Source organism: Melospiza georgiana, chromosome 7 (genome assembly GCF_028018845.1).
Source record: "Melospiza georgiana isolate bMelGeo1 chromosome 7, bMelGeo1.pri, whole genome shotgun sequence".
NCBI lineage: Eukaryota > Metazoa > Chordata > Aves > Passeriformes > Passerellidae > Melospiza > Melospiza georgiana.
The window spans coordinates 7,489,254-7,511,867 of record NC_080436.1 but is presented as its reverse complement, the minus strand read 5'-3'; the positions used below and the strand labels follow the sequence as shown (position 1 = coordinate 7,511,867).

General features: G+C 43.4%; 1 protein-coding gene across 1 annotated transcript in view; it reads left to right on the top strand.

Moving 5' to 3' along the window:
- Positions 1–22,614, top strand: part of CPS1 (carbamoyl-phosphate synthase 1) — a 90,256-nt gene that overhangs the window by 5,767 nt on the left and 61,875 nt on the right. The window contains exons 2-13 of the mRNA XM_058028142.1: positions 271–380; positions 4,190–4,334; positions 4,907–4,996; positions 5,388–5,444; positions 7,763–7,855; positions 12,478–12,567; positions 13,671–13,799; positions 14,359–14,465; positions 15,558–15,699; positions 18,257–18,334; positions 19,860–19,958; positions 20,642–20,737. Of these exons, the coding sequence (XP_057884125.1) occupies positions 271–380; positions 4,190–4,334; positions 4,907–4,996; positions 5,388–5,444; positions 7,763–7,855; positions 12,478–12,567; positions 13,671–13,799; positions 14,359–14,465; positions 15,558–15,699; positions 18,257–18,334; positions 19,860–19,958; positions 20,642–20,737 (1,236 nt within the window). The remainder of the gene's footprint in view (positions 1–270; positions 381–4,189; positions 4,335–4,906; positions 4,997–5,387; positions 5,445–7,762; positions 7,856–12,477; positions 12,568–13,670; positions 13,800–14,358; positions 14,466–15,557; positions 15,700–18,256; positions 18,335–19,859; positions 19,959–20,641; positions 20,738–22,614) is intronic.

Below are 22,614 nucleotides of genomic sequence, written 5' to 3'. Positions count from 1 at the left end.
CAAGGCATAGGGAAGGGTAATCCCACAGCAATAGCAGCATATGCTCTGCTTGCAGTGAGGTTTGCTAGCTCATTAGGATAACAATGTTTCCTAAGAGAAAGTAAAAAGGCATCAGGCTGGTAAAAGAGGTAATGTCTTGGCAGCTGGGAGTGGGAGAAGGGCAGGAATACTTACAGTGCTAGGCATGAAAGGCAGGTATCCTAGGTGCTACCTGTACAAACATCAAACCTTTCCTCCTGTGTTTGAGTCTCTTCATGTGCCTTTCTCTAGGTGCAGACAGCAAACTTGGTGCTGGAAGATGGGATGAAGATGAAGGGCTATTCCTTTGGCTATCCATGCTCCACAGCAGGGGAGGTCGTGTTCAACACGGGGCTCTCTGGGTAAGGCAACAGCAATTGGCAAATGGGTGTCAGTACTTCTCTGGAAGCTTGTTGAAGAGTGAAAGCTGCTTTTTTCAAGCTTCTAGGGTCTTGATCCAAGCAGGTATTTATTTATTACATTATTTATTTATTTATTTATTTATTACATTACCATATTATTCTATTTATTTTTCTATATATTCAGTATCTACTACATTGTGGTCCAGAGGTAGAGAGAGAGAGAATGTCTCAGGCAGTCCCCTTGTGCCAAAGCATTTGTGGTGATAAGCACCTTTAAAGGCTGACCCAATGATGATAATGAGATACAAAGGGTTCTGATCACTTCCTACTGAATTGCTGGGTCAGAGCAGGGAAGCTGTTCTTCCTGCAGTGCCCAAGTGAGCTATAGAGGTTTGAAGCATCTGCAGCCTTCTTGGTAATGGAACTTGGGTTCTGAGTGCAAAATTCTTAAGCCCCAGGATGGTCATCTTTATGCCCCATGTTTTATGTAATTTGTTGGCTCATACCACAGGTAAGGATGCTTTTGCATTCTGTGCCTTTCCAGCTAAAGGGCAGGATCAGATTCTTGCCTAACCTAGCATGATTTTGTGTCCTCTTCAGTGGTAGAAAATTAGATTGGCAGCCAAATGCTGCCAGTGCTTTTCTTGGACTGCCTGAGCAGAGGAATGGGGCTTTTGGTAAGCACAGGGACATGTCCTTGGGGATTTAAGACCTCTCTGAAGTTGTTGATGCTTGAGCTTCTTCTGCAGTCATTCATAGCTGTCTTTGCTCATCTGCTCTGTGTTCCCCAAATTATGCTGTGCTTTGGAGATCTCAGTATTCACAGGTTGATTTTTAAAATGATACCTTTGGTGAGAATGTTAAATTGCTGCAGAGGGGAATCAGTTTGCAGAGTTTTGTGTTAGGAGACAATTATTTAAGCATTTTGACAGCACTAATTACTGGCTGTGTTAATATACCTGCCAACAAGGCACTGTTTAATATAGATCAGAATGATGGAGGGCACCAGAGTTCTCTTCTCATTGATAGATTATGGGCCATAAATCCTGGCACATCACAAAAGTCAAGTAGGACCTGAAGGATTAATTTCCTCTCCACATGTTACTGTGGCAGTAGAAGTTGTGTTTGTTCATTGTCTAATCATTTGGAGAGGATGCTGTGACAGAGATCTCTTCTGTGCTGGGCAGCATATGGGCATGGAGAAAACTGTGAAAATGTAAGGAGGTATCTTCAGAACTCCCTGTACAGAACATGACTTTGATTGATTCAGAGAGATGGAAAACAAGAGTTTGCAGCATTGTTGCAGAACATAAAGGTGGCAAATTCCTCTACCAGTCCAGGGGTTGCTGTCCATTGAAAGGAACCCTGTAGCTGTACCTCCTGCTCCTGATCAGAGATCTGTGTATCCAGAGGATCCCAGCTGTCCCTTCTCCCTGACACAGGAAGAGGCTATGCCAGGGAGAAGGAGATGCCCAGACTGCTGGGGCACACAGCAGTTTCTCATGTTAGGGAGCAAGAGGTGAGTGCAGGGGTGCTGGTAAGCCTCCGACCTGCTTTCTGTGAAGTGGGGGTTTCTGGGTGCTGATTGGGGTCAGCATGGGCTGTCTGGGGTGATTAATAAGCTGCTCTGCACTGTGTCTCCTCATCTGGACCCCCACATTCTGATTCATAGTATAGAAATGGGAGGCAAAGCACTTTATGTGCAGACAGCTCTCAGGCCTGAAGCAGCTGAAGCTTGCTGAAATGTTGACATGTTACTCTGGACTAGAAGGCCAAAAGTGCTCTTTTAGGGGTGAAATGTTAAATTTTTGATAGAAAAGCAAGAGGATGAACTTCTCAGAAGCATTTGCTGAAAAAAATAAACCTACTGTTGCAGTGATATGTTTGTCATAGAACAAAAAGAGGAGGTTTCAATTAAGAAAGAAGAGTTACAACCCATAAAATGTCCCATGTTTGAAATGGCTTCATAAAGGTGTTTATCTCTAATAAATGTGTGTTTCCCATGATGTTTTAGTGAGAGAATGGGTTGACAGGAGTTTACTGAAATCAGGCAGACCTCTGGGCAGGCACAGCAAGGGTCAGACCTCGCAGCACGTTTGGAGCTGGTGTTTCCATCTGCCCCTCTGTGCTCCACACAGCATTGTTGCTGCTTGAAGGGCGTTGTCTGAGCTCTGCCTGCACACCCCACCCAGAGCCATGGCTCTCTGTCCTTGTTTGCTGATCACAAATGACATGCAAAGGTCAATGACATTACCTTTGTCAGTAACAAATAGTTTTTTGGAGGCATGACCAATTAGCTTGGAAGGAGAGAACAATGCCCAGCATGCCCATGCCATGTGCCTGGTACCTGCTGCAGTTTTGAGATCACACTGCACTTTGTGTGGTTGGTTACCTGCAGCTGCAAATATAGATTTGGACATCAGGAGAGGCTTACCTGAAAATATTTCCTGGCTGTTGTTTACTCAACCTGTCATTTCTCAGAGCTGGCTGGTGTGCTGTGTTGTCTATATCTGCCAGCAGCCAGTCCTGCTTTTGTGAAGATTTTCCCAATGTTTGACAATTAATCTTCTGGCAGTAAGTCTGGTGTTCCATAAAAATGTCTCTTGTGACTTGCTGATATCTGCTAGATGACTGGAGTTGCCAATTAGGTATTGTTTAAACAATAATGACAATAATTTATTATATTTTGTACAGGGCAGATTCATCCTGAAGTGTCTTTATGCATTTGGCTCAATATTTGTGGGGATAACTTTATCTGTTGCTAAATTGCAGGTGGTTTTGGGTTGAAAGACAATTGTTTAAGGGAGATTTGCAAGAGTATACTACAGAATAAGGGAAAAAGTGAGGGACTGTTTGTTAATTTGGGGCTGAAGAACAAGAGCCTATAGACCACATTTACCCCGTTCCTCTATATGTGGTTGAAAGTGGGACCTACTAGGTGCAGAGATGATACTTTGTGGAATCCTAGATTTGCACCTCTGCTGCAGAAGAATGTTCCATTGTGCTTTTAGCTCTATCCTTGCTGAGAAGGGCATTCAGGTGCTTAACAAACTGCCAGGCTTCTGCTCTGGGACTAGTGATAGGACATATTTTGGGGCTGTGTGACCGGGGGGGAAATGCTAAATCCCAAAGCTTTGTCTTCAACTTGCCTTCTGCAGGGATACACAACCCAGCTTCCAAGCACTTAGGAGTCTGGTCAGGTGAAATGGATGGTGCTTTGTGGCTGGGAACATGGAGATTGCCAGGGAGAAACTTCAGAAGTGGGACCATGGCAGGGTTGGTGGCAGAGAAGGACCCAGAGCAGTGATGATGAATCCCAAGGATTTGTCCATGTCCTCTCCCACAGAAAAGAGCAATTACAGCCTGAGCATCCCAAGACAAGCTCCAGAGTGTGGAAGGGACAAAGCCTGGGCAAGCAGCTCTGTTGTCTGCTGGCTTTTCAGCTGGAGCCTGCTGCTGCCACTGAGAGGGGAAAGCTCTTACAGCTCATGTAGTGCAAAGCACTGCCCAGGGAGATGCCAGGCCAAGCTGTTATCAGTGATACTCTGCAGGGCTTTTCTTATTTTGTGCTTTTCTTAAATGAAACATGAGAAGCCAGTCTTTCCTTGTTCTCCATGTCAAATGTTTAACCACAAATGGCAAAGTCAGGGCATATTCACAGGTATGTTTGCTTTTATTCTGAGAATACCTTTACATGAACACCATTTCTGTCTTTTTGTCATGTGGGAATTCAGACCTGTCTTGTTTTCATTGGTTCTTTTGTGTTCCTTTTGACCAATGTACTTTTCTTCTGCTGTTTCTTCACCTAGATACACTGAAGCCTTGACAGATCCCAGCTACAAAGGACAGATTCTTACCCTGGCTAACCCCATAGTTGGGAATGGTGGAGTGCCTGACACAGCTGCTTTGGATGAAATGGGCCTCAGGAGATTTCTGGAATCTGATGGGATCAAGGTAATGGGGGGAGGAGCAGTGCTGATCAAAGGGTTGTGCCCAGCAGCCTGAGTTTACTGTCTCCCTTATAGAAGAAATCAGTGATACTCAACCTTGTTTTTTTTTCTTCTGGATATTGTCCTGTGGAGGAGTGGTGGCAAAAAATACTCTATCTTGATTTCTGTATTAAGCCAGGTGCCTTCTGGAAGTGTCTGTTCTGAGGTCAAATAACTGTTTTATACACTAACTCCATTGAAAAATGGAGCTGACTTTTGAAATGAAAGCTTACCCAAAGGGGAAAAGTTTTCTTACTAAAAAAAAAAAAGAATCAAAACAAAACATTTTGTCTTGTCTTAAATTTTCATTTTCTTTCTTTTGACAAGAAGTGTTTTGTTAGACCAGTGCAATTTGCAGCTTTGGTTACCAAGCCACATTCTTCGATGGATTTCCTGGTCAAAATGCCCAGGTACAGACATGAGCTAGCCTGAAGTCTGCCCATGATGTGGTTTATGGTGAACAAATAGTGCAAGTCGAAGGTACAGGATAAAGTACACTGATCCTACAGTGCAAAATGATGTTTCTTTTCTCTACAGGTTTCAGGTTTACTGGTGCAGGATTACAGCAATGAGTACAGCCACTGGCAGGCTACTAGGAGCCTGGGAGAGTGGTTGCAAGAAGAAAAGGTGAGCAGTCTAGATGTAACAACACGGTGAGAACTGACCTGGATGGAAAGATGAGCTCTTTGTTTTGTGCTTTTTAGAGCAGAAACTAGATTTTAACATCTCAGCTATTTATGAGTGGGTGTAAGGAGGAGAAGTGAAGAGCTGCAGTGAGGCAGCCTTGGCAAGGCTGCTGCTGAGAGCCTGAGCTCCTAACACAGGGGCAGGCTGGATGTGGCTGTGAGCAGCCTGCTCTAGTGGAAGGTGTCCCTGTCCATGGCAGGGCTTGGAATGACAGGAGTTTAAAATCTGCCAAACCAAACTGTGACATGTTCTCATAAAGGTGATCTGGCTGCTGTCTTCTATCCATTTTTTTAGTTGCTTGTTCTCTGACTTGTCCTTGGGTTTTCTTCAGGTGCCTGCACTGTATGGGATTGATACCAGGATGTTGTCCAAGTTAATTCGTGACAAGGTATGATCTGCTTCCCTTGATCCAGTTGCATTAACCTTGCTGGGCCCTTTCCAATCCTGGAGTAGCAATGGTGCTGCTGGGCTGCCTTGCCTTCAGGTCAGATCCATGTGCTCTTCCAAAGTTTTCAGTGCTGCTGGGCAATGCTCTGATCCCGAGGAGCCCCCTCTCCCTGGCTCTGCTCTGGGTTTCCTGTCCTGCACAAGTGAGCCAGCATAAGGTGATGTGAATGAAAGGCCTCAGGGAGTGTCAGACATAACAGGTATCACACACAACTCAGAAACAGTCAGAGCAACAAGTCTGTGAGATATTGTGGATATTCATTCACAGACAGTGGCACCTTTGGTCAGTGGAAATTCTCCTGCCCCTCTGAGACAGAGGAATGCCTGCAGTCATCCAAGATGTATTCCTAACCTGGTTTTCTTTGGCTGAAGCCTGCTATTATTTTCAATAGTCATTACTTTTCTCTGTTTTCCAAGAGCTGACAATTGAAGGTCACGGGTAGGATTCTGTTATGGAGTGAAGGTTAATGTGAAGGTACACTTCACACTGGCTGAAATGGTGATCAAAGCCAGTCTGAATGTAAATTTGCCTTGGAGGGCTTTCTTTTCTAATGGATTATTTGAAGCTGCTCTTTTCTTTAGATGATCAGTTTTCAGTCTGCAGCCCAACCCTATGCCCCCTTTCATTCCACAGCACAAGACAGGAATGGTCCAGCTTGAATAAAGGAATATTTGTAGAAATGAATTCTATTAGGAAGATGTGGCATTGTCCTGCTCTTACAGATAGCATGCAAGTGCAATTTAATACAATAGAAAATGGCAATGTATTTTCTGCTTTCTTAAGACATAATAGATCACCATTCCTTTTATCCAAAGTTAATACTTTCAGTGTTTGTCCTGTAACTTAGCAGTGCATGGTAGTGAGTCATTATACCGTGACTTTGGGTGATATTGATGTATGGCTCTTAAAGAAGTGCATAATGTCACCTCTTCACCCAGTTCTCCCAGGTTGAAAAAAAAAAAATTACTTAGTATTTCACTCTCTGTCTCTATAAAAACTGGGGGTGAGAACAGGGCCTCCTTATGGTACATGCAGAAATAAGCAATGACTTGTTAAACTGGACTGGAAGTAAATGCAGGGCACCATTTGGCTGAGAACAAGGAGCTTTGTCACCAGCATTTGTGGAACTCACTGCATGGTGGCACTCAGAACCATGGCTCTCAAGCGCCACTCAGGACCCTCATTTCCAAGAACAGGACTTGCTGAAGATGATGATGATTTTCTTTTGCTTCATGTAGAGCAGCTTGGAGCAGCTTTTGGTGTAAGAAAGAAGACATAGCCACTGTTAGGGGCAAAACTCTGTCCTCAAAACTTGCCCTTATTAGTGTGCATGGCAGTGCAAGATATTGGCTGTTGCTTGCCCTAGAGAAAGGCACGGATACTTCAGGTATGGAAAGCCAGGGAAGTATCTCAAAGGAGAATCACTAAATCCAAGGAGCAATCCCAGTGTGAATACTGATGTCATATCCACAGAGCAAGCTGGGTTTAACATGTTTGATCATGAAATTGGGATGTGAGAAATTTACCACAAAACATTGATTCCTCTATTTTACTTCCCCCTTCCATCCTTGAAAAGTTCTGTAGTGCACACCCTGTTCCCATGCTGAGAAGAGGTTAACCCTAGATTAATCCCATTTACTAACCCTAGATTAATCCCACTTACCTCAGGAGTGGGGCAAAGCCAAAGTAGGGATTCTTTTTCCAGTGAGAAGAACAAGTGTCCTAGCTTCTGCCAGGACAGAGCAGGGCTTGCTAGAGGTGATTTTTATTTTTAGCAGTTTATTCAGAAAACAGCTGGGCTGACCTGCCTCCTACATAGCTTTGCCTTACACCAGTTCTGCTGCCTTGTAGCTGTCCACAGGAGGCAGCTGAAAACCTCACAGTGGGCTCCTAAAACCAAAAAATCTTCAAACTGCTTTGTGGGTTACTCCCAGATCTATGTGACAGTTATGTGGGAATCTGAATTCTGATCTTCTTGGAAGACAACTCAATTTCATGTCACAACACAGCTTGCCAGACTGCCTATTAACAAATATTACTGCTGATAATGTCTCTCCCCTCAAGGAAGGGGTTTAAACAGTTTTTTTTTTTATGCCAAGGAAGGCTCATAAACCTCTGAAAATGCTAAAAAAGGTTATAAACTGCCAAAACCCCATATTTAAACAGCTGTTCTGGTTGCTGGGCCTGTCAACACCTCATCCCAGTGTTCACAGCTTCTCCTTTGCTTATGCTTTGTTTTTTCTGGTGTATTTCCACAGGGCACAGTACTTGGGAAGATTGAGTTTGAAGGTCAACCCATGGAATTTGTAGACCCAAATAAGCAAAACTTAATTGCAGAAGTTTCAACAAAGGTGAGAAGTTTTTCCATAGTATTAGGCTGTACACTCCAGGTAGTAACTGCTCCTCATTTGCTCTGGGGATCAACCAGTATTTCTAAACAAACAATTTGGAGATGTTTTTTAAACCATGCACCTTTCTAGATCTTTGATGGACTGTTTTGTCAATATCCCCATGGCTCCTTAGGTGCAGTGTTGAGGTGTAATTTTGTTGGGGTGGAGATAAAAAATGGTTTGTGTTGAGCTGAATGTGATCTGAATCTGATCAGAGGACTCTGTGTTATAAAGACAGAAATATTGGGGATACAGTTAGACCTGGTATATGGTGGATGTTTTGAAACATAAAAAGAATTGATAAAAAGAATGGTTGCTTTCCTTAAAAAAAAATTTAGGAAACGTCACAATATCATTTGATAATCTGTGTTGAGGTGTGATTTTGTTGGGGTGATTCCAGAAGAGATTTCTAGATGTCAAAACTGGACCCCATTAGGAATCTCCTCCTTCTAATAGTACTGGAATTAGCTGCTGTTCTTAGATCTGAACAGACTGCAGTGAAGTTTTTAATTTGGTAGCTGGGCATGCAAACAGTGTTCAACTACAAGCTGAGTAGAATGTTAGAAATCATGGGGATGTGCAGGTACAGAGTTTGTGGTGATTGGGAGTGGGGCTGGCCCAGCCTCATCCCCAGTGGGCACAGCTGTGCAGGACAGGTGAATGCTGTTGAAGGGAACGAGCCATGGAGTGCCCAGGGGCACTGACCAACCACCAAAGGGAACAGAGGGCACACAGGTGCAGGGCAGCAACAGCAGGGGATAAAAGGCTGGGCTGAAGAACAAGAAGGGCAAATGCTTGCAGCCTGCTGACTGCCCTGGTGTTACTGTGTGTGGGTTGGAGCTTTCTGAAATTGTGTGGTGACACTCTGTGTGTAGTGGCTGTCTCAACTGTGACATGTGCTGTGACAGGGATGTAGGAAACCAAGCCCATACTAAAAAATAGTAACTGTTCTTGTACCAATGCAAGTCCCAATTTCTTAAATTGTGACTCTTTTGGGGGTTTAACTGGGGGATAAGGAGTGCCCTGGATGCTTAATCCCATTAAGAAGTGAGCACTAAGTGTATGAGTCCCTTTTGCAAATTCCATGCTTGTTACAGTGTTTGCACTTCCCTCAAGATCAGTGAGGCTCTGGAAGAGCTCTGCAAATAGTTGCTTGTGTACTGTTCTGGACACAAGCCAGTGTGTTCATGGTGTGGGTGAAAAGCAGTCCTGAACAGGATGGTCAGCAAGCAAGGGGGAGTTTGAAGCACTCTCCATCTCCAAATCTTGGATTTACAGTAGTAACTGGCATCCTGGGATGCCACTGCAATACAAAGGCTGCCTTGCAAATCTCACCCAACTCATGCCAGCACCTCCACTGTGTTTTGAGTCAGGGTGCTACACAAGAAGGATGGCAATTGCTTACTGAGGTTGTGATCTAGGATTGCAAGGTGCAGGTGGAGCCATTTTGTGTCAGTAAATCTCAGAAACAGGTAAGATTGCTGATGCTAAACTCTGCAATTACTAAGACAGAATTACTGTCAAGATGCTGAAAATAGCTTATTAAAAGGAGATACAATAAGATTAACAGCACTTTGGCATCTTGTTATGTTTATAACTTCATTTTATAGGCTTAAAAAACAACTTCACATATAAAGCTGTAAATGAGGTAAGCTGTTTAATGTTGGCAATTACTGGACATGATAACCCATCTGTTGCCAAATGGTGATTTTCATGTAAATCAGCATACAGTATGATCTGGAATCTGCTTATCTATTGTACACTAGGAATGATTGATTTTCTTATTATATCCTACCCACCCTCTGCTACCTTGATTAAATGTTAGTGATACAGACTATGCTTGCTAACATTGCCTACCCAGGACAAGGAGTGTGGAAAACTGCCAGTGTTCTGCAAGCACTCTTGTTGGAGATTTTTTTTGGTGCATGTGATCTTCAGGGTTGCAGAGCAGATGAGAGATAGGCAACCAGTCCAAACTAAAATATCACATCACACATGCAGGTCCATGGACTGCTTTTGTTCTCAGCACTAGTACCAGCAGGAGCTTTTATTCTCCCTAACCACTGGTTTGCAGCTCTCTCACATAATCCTTACAGACTGGGACAGTTTTTTATGGGCTGTGCTGTGAACAGGTGAGGAAATCCTCTGGCTTTAGAAGGAATGGGTTTTAACAGTGCTCTGATCCAGCTCCCAGTCTAGTTTCTTGGCCAGATGCAGGGGACAGGTCAGGTCTCTGCAGGACAGTGTGACAAGTGGGTTGTGGAGACAGCAACATCTGAAATCAGCCTTGCTGCTGAAGGAAGTGTTGTAACAAATCATAGCTAATTAATTTGAGCAAAAGGAGTTTTGAAAGTAAGGTTAATTGAAGTACTTGAAGTAGTGTTGTCCCACAACTCCCTCTGGTCATGAGAACAACTAAGGAGAACCTTTGAAGGAGGTCTTTGCTTCATAATATTTTGTTATTTTTTTCAATTGAGGGATCTTCAAAAGCCCCTTTTGAAAAGGACAGTGAGTTTTTCTTAGGGGTCTCTGACACAGAACACTAAAATGGTTTCTGTGAGAACTGAACACCTTAATGTTCTTGGGATTTTTGAAACCCACCACCCAGCAGCTTGAAGGACAGCAGGTGGAGGACCCATAAAATCCCTGTGGAGTGATACAGTTCCACTATGGGATGCTGGAACCTGAATCTGCTTATGTGCAACTCCCTTTTCTTTATCCTTTTCGGGGTGTGAAGCAGTAAGGTGTCCTTGAGTTACAGGCCTAGAGAGGAATTATTTTGTGTGAATAAAACAGGAGAACAGCAGCTGACAGGCTATGGAGTTTGAGTTATACTCTAAAGCAGTACAGGATCTGAAAACTATAAAAGCTGAATCCTGAGGCATCACTAGAAACCTCTGCATTTCAATCTCTGCAAAGATAAAAGTTCAAACAAGAACTGAGTTAGTGTAACACATGGGGAGGAGTTGCAATATTCTGTTAACAAACTTCATCTTGAATTATCTGCTGAGGGGATGTCTTTCCTTCTGGCTGGCCATATTTCTCCTTTTAAAAATTCAGTTTGTCACCCTGCACCAGCCATATTGGACATGGATTTTAGTATCTTTTTATAAGGAGGTCCAGATGTGAGATACAAATGCCAGGGAAGCAGATTAAAAGGGAAGTACTTGGTGTAAAAGAGGAAAAAAAAGACTTGTTTTTTCCATGATGCCCAAGAGAAAAGCCACTTTGGGCAAAATAAATTTGTCAATATCAGCTTTCAGAAGCTGAGTGTAACTGAAGGTAAACACAGAGTTTGTTTTTAGGAGGAAGAAGGCAGCCTTATGTGCTTATTGATGAATAACATCAATAACTGCTGCCTCTAGTCATGTAGCAAGTAAAATAATTCAGCAGGCTTCAGAAAGAAGCTGTCCATAAATAACTTTACATTAGTGCTAGAGCTGTCTGACAATGGCACATTACCAAGGCCATATAAAATATATTGGTTTGACTTCACTTTCTCCCATTCTGGCTGTGACCAGTAGATAACTGGGTGTACAAAGCATGGTGGTCCAGATTTGGAACTGGTGACAGTTTGTTTTGTGGAATGGGTTAAGGAACAGCAGCTGGAAGAGAAGTTGTGAGATAAAACTGGCAGATCCATATGGAACATGTGCACAGAAAGTCACTCCCAGCTGTCCCCAGCTGTGCTGTGCTTTGCTCTGACTGGGCCTGGAGGGCTGGTGTGGTGTTTCATGTGATGGAGCCGTGGCTTTGCTCCCCTGGCATCAGCACAGGCTGACTGCACTTCAGCTGAAAATCTCTCACTGGTATCTGGCCTGTTTCTCTTGGGTTGCAATAATCTGTGAGAGCTGGCTTTTTGCTTCACTGCTAATGAGGTGACACACAGGAAAAAAGCTTGTCATGAGCTATGGAAACAAGTGATTGCTTAGCAATTGCATGACTGCTGTTGATGCCTTAAGGAGCTGGAGCAGAGGCTAGACAGAGTTCAGAGGAATAAAGTGGATATTTGTTGAAGTGCCTTCAGAGGCCACACCCTGGTACACCCTGCCCAGTTGGCTCCAAGATGGAAGCAAAAGAGGGCTTGGTCATGAGATCTCACATTTTGATGAGTTTTAGTCCATTTGCATACAGGAGTTAACTTTCCAGTTAATGGCTTCAAATGATGAAGTTTCATCCTCCTTGCTTGCTTGCCCACCCTCCTTTTTTGCGTTGTTTATACTTTGGGCCTGAAGTTTGGAGAGATTTTCCTTGAGTCTCCAGCTAGAATAGGATTGTTTTGTCTTCACCACCCTGTGAAAAAGTCCTAGAAACGCTTTATATAAAGCTAAAAGTGCACACCAAAACAACAACAAAAAAACTTTAAAAACCTGAGGTATCACTGCAATCAACCATATATAAAACAGCATTCTAACTTCTGATTTCACAGAAAGATAAAGAAAGCACTAATGTCTACAGTATTCCTGGAGATTTCCACATAAATTAAGTACCAGTTGCTCACATGGGTGAAAAGTTATTCTGCTGCTCATCTTCTCTGTTTTGGGGGACATTTGTCATTTACAACATGGTCTATCTTTTTATAGGAAGTCAAGATTTATGGCAGAGGGAATCCAATTAAAGTTGTGGCTGTTGACTGTGGGTTGAAGCACAACGTTATCCGTCTGCTGGTAAAGGTGGGTCAGTGCTTGATGTCCCTTGTCACTTGATTTGCTTTGGCAAGAGCCTCACTTGTACTCACAAGTCTTCCTTCCACCTGGACACCTTCATTTTAAAACTAGTTGCCTTCCTGAAGTGAGGCACAATTTTTAGGATGGTTTTTATGCACTGAGAGGTGTTTTCTGCATTTGGTACAATGCATTGAGGGGATAAGGAAGAGGACCTGTGCAGCAGCCTCTCACCATGGGAAGAACCTCAAAAGATGAGTTTTCAAAAAATGAGGCACAGTTTCTCCAAAGAGCAACAAAGGAAGATGAAGCCAACATTGCATTTTCCTCCCCATATATTTATTTTAAACAGTGATGGTGGTGGATGGTTGAAACAGGCCCAAAGTACCTGTGGAATGTTCATAATTGAAGATATTAAAAACTCAGCTTCCCCAGGCCCTCAGCAACCTGCCTTAAAGTGGAAATTACCCCTGCTTTGTGCAGGCCTCATGAGATGGCCTCATGAGACTCATGCATACCAAGTTATTCTTTATTCTAGAATTCTGTGAAAAGCTTTTCCTGTTTTTAGCACAGTGATGTAGCAGTTCTTGCTTCTTTAGCCACACAGGAGGACAGAAGGCAATGTCCTCATATTTTCTAGATGCACAGGATTTCCCTGATTCAATTTTTTAAATTAATATGGATGGTTGTCAGTTTTGATGTTAGGACTGCTTCTGGCATGCCATAGAGCAAGGCTATGAAGCCCTAATTCAGCAGTTAGGATGAAAGCACTGTGTAAAAGTGAACATATGTTACATGTGTGCATGCACACTTATTTTGATTTCCATCAGTAAGTTTTTATCTCATCAGTGAATTTCAGAGTCATTTGACAAACACTGAGGTGGCTCCAAGGGGCCAAGTCTGTCAGTTTTGTGACAGTAATATGGTCAGGTTATGGAGAGAAGCTGATCATGGGAAAAGGAGATAACTGATGACTGAAGTAAAAGCTCAGGCTCTGGGACACGAGAGCTTAAGAAAAGCCTCCTTGCAAAAATTTGTTTCTCTCCTCCCTTCATTTCTGACTTCATTACTTCTTTTTTTTTTTTTTTCTGGGTTGGTTTGTTTGTTTTTAGCGAGGTGCAGAAGTGCATTTGGTTCCATGGGACCATGATTTCACTGCCATGGATTATGATGGACTCATAATTTCTGGAGGTCCAGGGGATCCCATGAAGGCCCAGGAAGTGATTCAAAATGTCAGAAAGGTACAGTGCAATGCCTATAGGCTGATTATACTTTTTAATTTGCCTTTTTTTCAAGTGCTTGAAGTAGCAGTTGGTTGTACTAACCTGTTATGGGACAAATGTTATTCAGACATTTCAGCTGCCTGGAATATTCCTCATCTTGATCTGGTGGGATTTGTCTCCAGCCCAATCATTACTACAAGGCTTTACAGACCTTGGTGAACAATACATGGCAAACATGGTGACCACAATTACCATACCAGTGCCTTGAAGTACCCTGTGCTCTTTCATGTCCTCTTAGGAAAGGACAACACTGGTTTCAGAGCTCCCACATGGAATGATGTCATGCACTAAATGTCTGTAATGCAGTGTTATGCTTATTCCCTGTGAGTAGTCTGGCACCAAGCTGTGCTGTGAGGCTTTTTCTCTGAACCAGAGGAAAGGAGGAAACTTTCCTTCATAGGCTGCTGCCACCCTGGCATTGAGCTTTTTCCCAAGTCTGTGAGGAAATTGGCATGGTTTATGCTGGAATTGCTGGACAGAGACACTCCAATATCTGTTGAAAACCTTTTCATTTTAGGTCCTGGAGAGCAATCGCCCAGAGCCCCTGTTTGGAATTAGCATGGGGCATCTAATCACTGGAATAGCAGCTGGAGCCACTTCCTACAAGATGCAGATGGCCAACAGGTGAGGCAGCTCAGCTCTGGAAAGGGCTATGGAACAGCAGTGCTCTGCTGCTGAGCTGCCTTAGGAGCAGCTGGCATCTCAGTAACATTGCCACTTCCTCCCAGCCATTCTCCTTGCCTTTCATTTAAACTGCTGACTTGGTTTGAACAGACAGGTTTCTGCTAAGGAAGGCAGGAGCCTCCCCTGAAATGGAAAATGTAAACCCCCTCCCTCCAAATTACTATAGTTTTGAAAATAAGAGGCTCTCAGGCAAAGATATGGGAGTAGGAATAACAGCTCTTTACTAGGAAGAATTAAAATACAAATGTAATAGTACGAACAACAAAAAAACCCACAGCCAGAGTCAGAACAGGCCCTGACCCCGTGTGTCAGGGTGGTGGCACAGTCCCATCCCATGGTGGCTCAGCCCTCCTGCAGTGCCAGCTGTGGTTCTGCTGGAGCAGGGATCCTGCACAAGGGGGGAGTTTTCCTCTGAAGCTCCAGGGCTGCTGGAGATGGGCCTGGGCTCCCTCTGGGAATGCAGGGGAGGAGAAAGCTGCTCCTCTGGGAATGCAGGGCAGCAGAAAGCTGCTCCTCTGGGAATGCAGTGGGCAAAGGCTGCTGTGGTGTTCCCAATGTCAGATTGTATCCAGGTAGGAATGCTTGGCTCCTCCCCCTGGGCAGAGCATCTCCCCATGGGATGATGGAATTTTATCAGCCATGCAGGGACACTCACTGGCCGTGAACAGCAGAGATCTCCTGGAGGGAGGATGGGTGTGGAAGAGATAAAGAAAACTGCCCAATGAACAGAAGAGAACTGCCCCACCTCTGACAGATGGGCAATAGATTACACACATTGTCTTTCAATCCAGGACAACTGCCATGTGATGCTCTGCTTTTTTTGAGTGTTTTTGAAAGTATTTGCTGTAATCTATCCCTATGAAGTTGAAGAATATCAATGTTTCTCCTACGATTTATAATTTTGAGATTGGCTGCCAGTATTTTAAGGCTACTATTGAACTGTTATGTATAGTCCCACAGTTATCAGCTTCTCCTAATTGTGGCACTTGAACACATTTGGCACTTTTGTCCTCTGATCCCTTTTTCTTGCAGAGGCCAGAACCAGCCTGTCCTGAATGCAGTGAGTGGCCAGGCTGTGATCACTGCTCAGAACCACGGCTATGCCATCGATGGCTCCTCCCTCCCTCCTGGCTGGAAGCCTCTCTTTGTGAATGCCAATGACCACACCAACGAGGTGAGCTCTGCACAGAGAAGCCCCTATTTCACCTGTGTGAGCCTGCTCTCACATTATCATGGCTAAATTTGTTGATTTGACTATCTGCTTTACTTGGAGCCCTGCTTTACAGCTGGAGTAAGATGGGTACCCCACTGTACCAGCCCCATGGCACTGGGTTGCAACACTGACTTTATCATTTCCCTCAAGAGAAGCCTTATTAATTTCCATGATTTCCCTACTGCTGGTGTTGCTCACTTCACTACCCTTTGTGGTATTTTAGGGGTCCCCTGTTGTGGTGGAGAAAGATGAATCTGACTCCATGTTCTTGGAAGGCTAATTAATTATTTTATGATATTATATTAAAGAATGCTATACTAAAACTATAGTAAAGACTAGAGAAAGGATCCTTACAGAAGGCTTAACAAGGTACTAATGAAAAACCAGAGTCCTGACACAGCCTGTGACTGGTCATAAAGTAAAAACAATTCACATGTTGGACAAATAATCTCCAAACCACATTCCAAAGCAGCAAAACACAGGAGAAGCAAATGAGATAATATTGTTTTCCTTTTCTCTGAGGCTTCTCAGCTTCCCAGGAGAAGAAATCCTGGCAAAGGGATTTTTCCAGAACATAAAATATGACAGTGACAACCATTCTCTTAGGGTTTGTGCCACAGCAGTGCAAACCTCTGTCACCAGTTTGTTGTGTTGTTTCTGTGCTTCCCAGCACAGAAAAGGGATATCATTGCTATCTGATTTGGTCTATTATTGAAAATATAATTCCAATTACTAAAGTCATGAGGAAGAGGGGCTGCCCCCAGAGAATAGCTTACATGATCCAAGATAAAAGTCCAAGGTCAAGTGACATCCCTCTGAGATCTCAGGCTTCTAATTGCCCACATCAAATCTTTTCCATGATGCCCAGTGTTGTGCAAGTTTGTAAAATCATGTTAGTTATCAGGAAATCAATGAGAAGAAGGTATTTTCAAAAGCAGTTTCCCTCATGGAAATATGCTTCTCTCCCTTGTTTTGTATGAATGCTCACTATCAAGTCTGGCAGATTGAACAGTGCTGTTCTGAGCTACCCATCTGATGATTGTTGAATAAGTTTGGTTTGTCATTTGCTGTTTTCTTTATCCTTACAGAAGGATATCTAAACACAGAAAGGTGTCTAAACATAGACAAATCTTACCAAACAAAACATTGATGAAAAAAAATTTTACAACTGTTCAGCTCAATTTTTGAAATGAGTTTATTTTCACTGTGTTGGCAAACTAAACCATTCATTCCCAAGCCTTTCATGTTTGCTTTAGCTGGAATTTGGAGACAAAGGTGCTAAGGTTGGACAGGAATCTTATGGATCTAGTAGAATGATGTTCATTCATGTGAGCTAAAATAAGACATCTCTGTGAGCCCCAAAGCAGCAACATTCTCCTTAACCTTCATAGGTGGGGAGGGACAAGGACTGTGTTGGTTTAGCATGGAAAAACAGGGTCAGGGCTGGGATACTCTGTCATGTGGAGTCTGTTTCATTTCTCAGCTTGAAAACAAAAGCATTTTTTTGGGTCTGACCTGACCTATCACAGCTAGACAGGGCCAGCACAGGTTTCCAAATACTGACAAGGCATGGAGTGAAGATTCTAAAAAGTTCTTAAATACATTTTTTATGCTTTTACATTTAAAAAATTTTTACATACATTTGTATGTAACTGCAAGGAACACAAGCATTCAGGTAAAATGACAGACTGATGGGATTCTTTACTCTGAGAGCAGAAATTCATGGCATAATGTTGTGGTCAGTAGCTCATCTCTCATCCCTGTCCTATCCTGGCATCCCAGCCTGAAGCTCTGGATGGCACTGTGGCTCTATGTGAGACTGTTTGGGCTCCTTTGTCCATTCCTAAGGGAAACAGGTTGTATCAGGGCTGCTTTTCGCTGAATTTCCTCTTGAGGAACTTCCCTACCCCTGTCTGGAATTGGGAACCATGAGCAATGACACAGGGTGCTCTCCCAGTGGATTTTGCTTCTTTGTGCTATCAGGCCACACAAATTAGAAATCATTTTTTCCTGGCTCCAACTGAAGCTACAAACACAGTCTCTAAACTCAGTTTAGGTCCTTCATAGCTGTTGTTTGCCCACAACAGTGGTCCCCTTCATCACTCTGCCCAACGCCATGTCAGCATTTAAAGTTAATTATGGTAATTAGGAGCATGACCAAAATTTTTTCTATGACAGAACCAATCAGCTTGGGATGGTTAAACCACTCATTGTCCCAGGTGATCTTTTCTTGCCAGGTATGTTTTTCTTCTCTGCCTAGCTGCTCTGTGAGATGCTTACAGCTTATCAGAGTTTGGCGTTGCAGTGAAAGCTCTGTCTCCACTGTGCCCCCCAGTCCATGGACAGCTGGGCCTTGAACAGGCCCTGCAGGAGGCTGGGAATGAAATGGGTGTCAATTTGACAGCCCCTAAAAACACATCAGTCCTTTGGCCTTCAGTGCTTGCAGGGATAAGGTGTGGCTTTCTGCTCACTTGCTTGTCAGGAGGTGTCACTAAGAGAGTCCCTTTTATTCCTGCAGGGAATTATGCATGAGAGCAGATCGATTTTCACAGTGCAGTTCTATCCAGATGCAAATCCTGGGCCCAGGGACACAGAGGTAATGTATGGGGGATGATCTGGGCTTGCTTTCTGATGGCATTGTGAGTGCAGGTGTTTATCAGCTGCTGTACCAGCTGGTAGTGGCCCTAAATCTTGGGTCTGGAATGTCAGGATCCCAGTCATGCACAGGCTTGTGTCTGCTTAGCTTGATCTGGAGCTAATTACAATCAGCAGCAAGAGCTCTATTGACTTCTTAGTGCTTTGGATCAGTGATTCCATTCATATCCTGTGTATGTATTGAGTCCTGCTGGGATTATCTGTGTTGCAAGTTACTAAAGTGCTTAAGCCTTTGCAGGATCAGGCTGAAATCTCTTGCAAAAGAGACTGCAAAAGGAATAGGATTTTATCTTAAATGTAAAAAAATGCTAGCCAGATGCTTTGTAATAAAATCATTAACTTTCTAATATACTTTAGTTCCACTTTCAAATTTTATAATTACTGTAGAGTTATGTAAATGGATTCATACTTCCTCACTCTGGTTCTCCTAAGTGAAATGAAATTTTAATCCCCCATCTGTGACTTCACACAAATTTTGTAACAACTGGTTGCATAGTCACAGAATATGACTAAGCAGCATCAGGGGATGTGGAAGACAGAGGAAGCATGTCTGAACATAAATAAACTATTTAGCATTTCCTGAGAGACAAAGATGGAAGAATACCTAGAAATGCTTATGTTAATCTTAATTTGATGATGTTGATTAAATCTGCAAGTAAATCTCTTGATATCAGGAACTTTTATAGCAATCTGATTGACTAGTGTATATCAGAGAACTCCAAAACTCAGCTGTGTTACTCCAAGTCTGTGCACTCCCACTGCTGGGATGGTTTGATGAGATAGAGCCTGTCCTAACAGGCTTGCAGGACCCATCCATACTCCTTCCACAGGTAATTCCCAGCAGTCAGCCAGCCTCAGGGCTGTGTGGCAGAAACCTGGCAGGTGTGGGGTGGATTGGAAGCCTGTCCCACTGCCTGTGGCTGCCTGATCCCACTGAGGGTCCTGCTGCCTGCCCTGCCTGATGGAGAGCCCTTTGCTGGGACCTCCTCTGGAAGGACAACACTGATTTTGCACAATTCATGTTTAGCTATCCCTTCTCAAGACTCTGCTCTCCAGTAGGCACCATTCCAGATGGTTCCCTGAGCCAGTTCAGTGTGTGCTCCTCTGTGTTTAGCTTTTGGTTCCCTGAGCCAGTTCAGTGTGTGCTCCTCTGTGTTTTAGCTTTTGGTGCACGTTCACTCCTTGCACTGGCAGCCACAGAGAAGCAGAGCACACAGGCATGATTGATGTGTGTTTTCTTCCTGATTATGACCTCACTTTCTTGAATGCAGCTTTGTCAGATATGTCAAAGTTGTTATATAAATTTCAAATAATGATTTCCTCTCTGAGATGGTGTAAATCTGCCTGCTGAAGGCAGCAGAGCAGAGCTGATTGCCTGAATTCACAAATGGCCTGGTTTTTCCTTCTTTGCTTGGTATATCTTGAGTTCAGCTTTGACAGTAAATACATGTGTTTGTTTTTCCTAGTTCCTATTTGATTCATTTATTTCTCTGGTTAAGAGAGGGAAAGGCACCACCATTCCCTCGGTCCTTCCCAGGGCTGGAGTGACAGCTTCTAGAGTGCAGGTCAGTGTACAGATATTTTCATGCCTGTCAGTGAGCCTGGGAGCAAGTTAATTCCTACTGAACCCACAGAATGAAATAGCACATGGAAGTCAAAGGAGGCTTCTCTTATAAAAGTCCTGACAGCTGCTTATCTCACAGTCATCTGGCCTCTCTTGTGTTATTAACTCTCTTTTCTTTGAAAGAGTTTTAAGTTCTGATGTTTCATGTATTTTCTTTGCAGTTCTCCTGAGAGAGGTGCTCTCATAGCAGTATAATGAGGTGCCCTGGGATAATCTGGCCATGAGATTTCATGCCAGCAGTATAATGTTGGTGCTTGGTTGCTTAGCAAATAAGTCTGAAATTCCTAATGTGAGCTGAATTTCATACAGTTTTGCTGGCTTAGAGGCAGCAGGATTTTGTGGGTAGCCAAAGTGAGGCATTGTTGTCTACAAGCACATGATACAATTAACATGTTTATTGTTTGCTCTATCCATGAGCCCCATGTTTCTCTAAATGGATATATATGGGAGAATTCCAGTAGAAATACTCCCAGAAGTAAAATTGGGGTGATTTTGAAAGCAACTTCTTCTCTTTTGAAAATGTATGTTCTGTAATTTAAGACTGTTCAGTGCTGCACAGTCTCTGTTGATTTCAGCATCCACCACACTGGGACTGATTGTTTTCATGCCATTTGCCACTTGCAGGTCTCCAAAGTTCTCATTCTAGGATCTGGGGGTCTGTCCATTGGCCAGGCAGGGGAGTTTGATTACTCTGGATCACAGGCTGTGAAAGCCTTGAAGGTGAGGAGATCCTGTGAAAATACAGAGTTCTGTATGTTTATAACCTCATCTTTCCCTTCTCACAGCCAAACTGATCCTCCAACTCTGTCCAGCTGGGGCAGGGAAGCTGGTGAGGATAAATGACCATAGGGAAAATGAGCAATTTTTGTTGGTGAACTTGCTGGTTGAGTGATGTGAGTTAACCACTCAGAATTATCTTCCAAAGAGAGATGTTCTTGGGGTTTCCATCACAGTCTTCAAGCAGTTTATTTGTGATGTGTGCCTGGTTGCTCCAGGCCTGTTAAACTGGAAATGGAGGAGGAGGAATATGGTCAGATGTACCTGAGGTGAGAATCTGGAACTTCTATGGTCTGTCAACACACTGCAGGGCAGACAACCAACAGCAGCTGAACAGTTGGGTACTGCCATATAAAAGAACCCCTCATCAAGGCAGGTTTTCTAAACAGTATTTCTTTTAAATGGGATGAATTTTTTAAAGGTCATTTATGTCAAGTTTTTTTTCCAGAACAGGTCCTAGAAAGGTCACTGGGGCAAAAGCTCATGCTAGGAGAAAGTGTAGAAGGACAGAATGTCCTGTGATGGGGTTATTACTGGTAATGTAAGAGTTACCTGGGTCTTAAGTTCGTGTTCTGACCTCATGTGAAGAAGGAAGAGGGAATTTGCACATCCCTGATGTAGTCACAGCAGAAGTAGCAGCTGCCTCAGATGAGGTGATGGTTGTGAGTGGTTCTGAGGCTGTCCTGATGCCACAAACATTCTATTCCTGTGCTGGCCCTGGAGTGAGGAACAAAAAATCAGTTTCAGTAACGTTAAATATAATCTGGGCTGCCCTGGTTCATCCCCATGTTGCAGCACATCTTGTATTGCATGTGTGTTGTTTGTGTACTGTATTGCTGTTGCTGGCTATGGGTTCAAACTGACCACATCATCAAGAGACAAGAACAGACCAGGAAAGGAGGACCCCAGAGTTGGGGAGTGTCAATATGACCCATCTGGAAAAGAGATATCTCCTTTATTTTAATGTTTGATGGTTTTTTTGTAAATTTATTTTTTGGTGGGTTTTTTGGTTTGGGATTTTTTTTCCCTCATTGGCTTTAAACTCAGTTGGGGTTGTGGAAGAAAGTGGAGTTTTTTTAGTGATAAACCTCCCCAGCTTGACTCCCCACAGAGCCCTTCCCCTTCCCATGGCCACCCAAGAGCTGCTGTGATCTGTGGGCTGATCCAGAGGCAGAGCTTGCCCTTCCTGACCTTGCCTCTGGCAGAGGAATTCAGGGCTGCATGGGAGAGAGGAGTGGCTGGTCAGCCCCTTTCCTGCCAGGGAAAGCTGCAGAACATGGCTAGGAGAGAATGCACAGTTAACAGGAGACAGGAGAAATTTCTTTTCCCTTAGACTTGTTAATTTTGTTTTAATTTTTGTTATGAATCAGCACTGATTCTTTCTCAGTGCTGATGTTCTGATTCATTCTGCTGTGTGCTGCTGCTCTGGCTTGGCTCTTGGATGCTCATTCATTATAAGAAGGTGCTGATACTGATAGTCAGTCCTGGACAGTTAAATGGGTGCTTCTTTTAAAGACTAAAAAGTCTTGAAGAGCTGGGACTTCCACAGTTAGTAAATTTGTATCTGAAAAAATATTCATCAAAGGCAAGAACTTCCCCTGAAGAGCAAGGCCTGGAAGCATCTGTGGAAAACAGACTGGCTTGTGGTCACCTGGAAAATCTTCTGTTTGTCACATGGAAGATCTTCTGGATAACTTTCTGTGGGGATTGTCCCAACTTAGCTGAATACAGGTGGATATTACACGAAAAGAGAGATGGAGCTCTTCTGGAGTATTAGTAATAAATACATTGCTTTAATTAAGTTGTAACAAGTGTCTCCA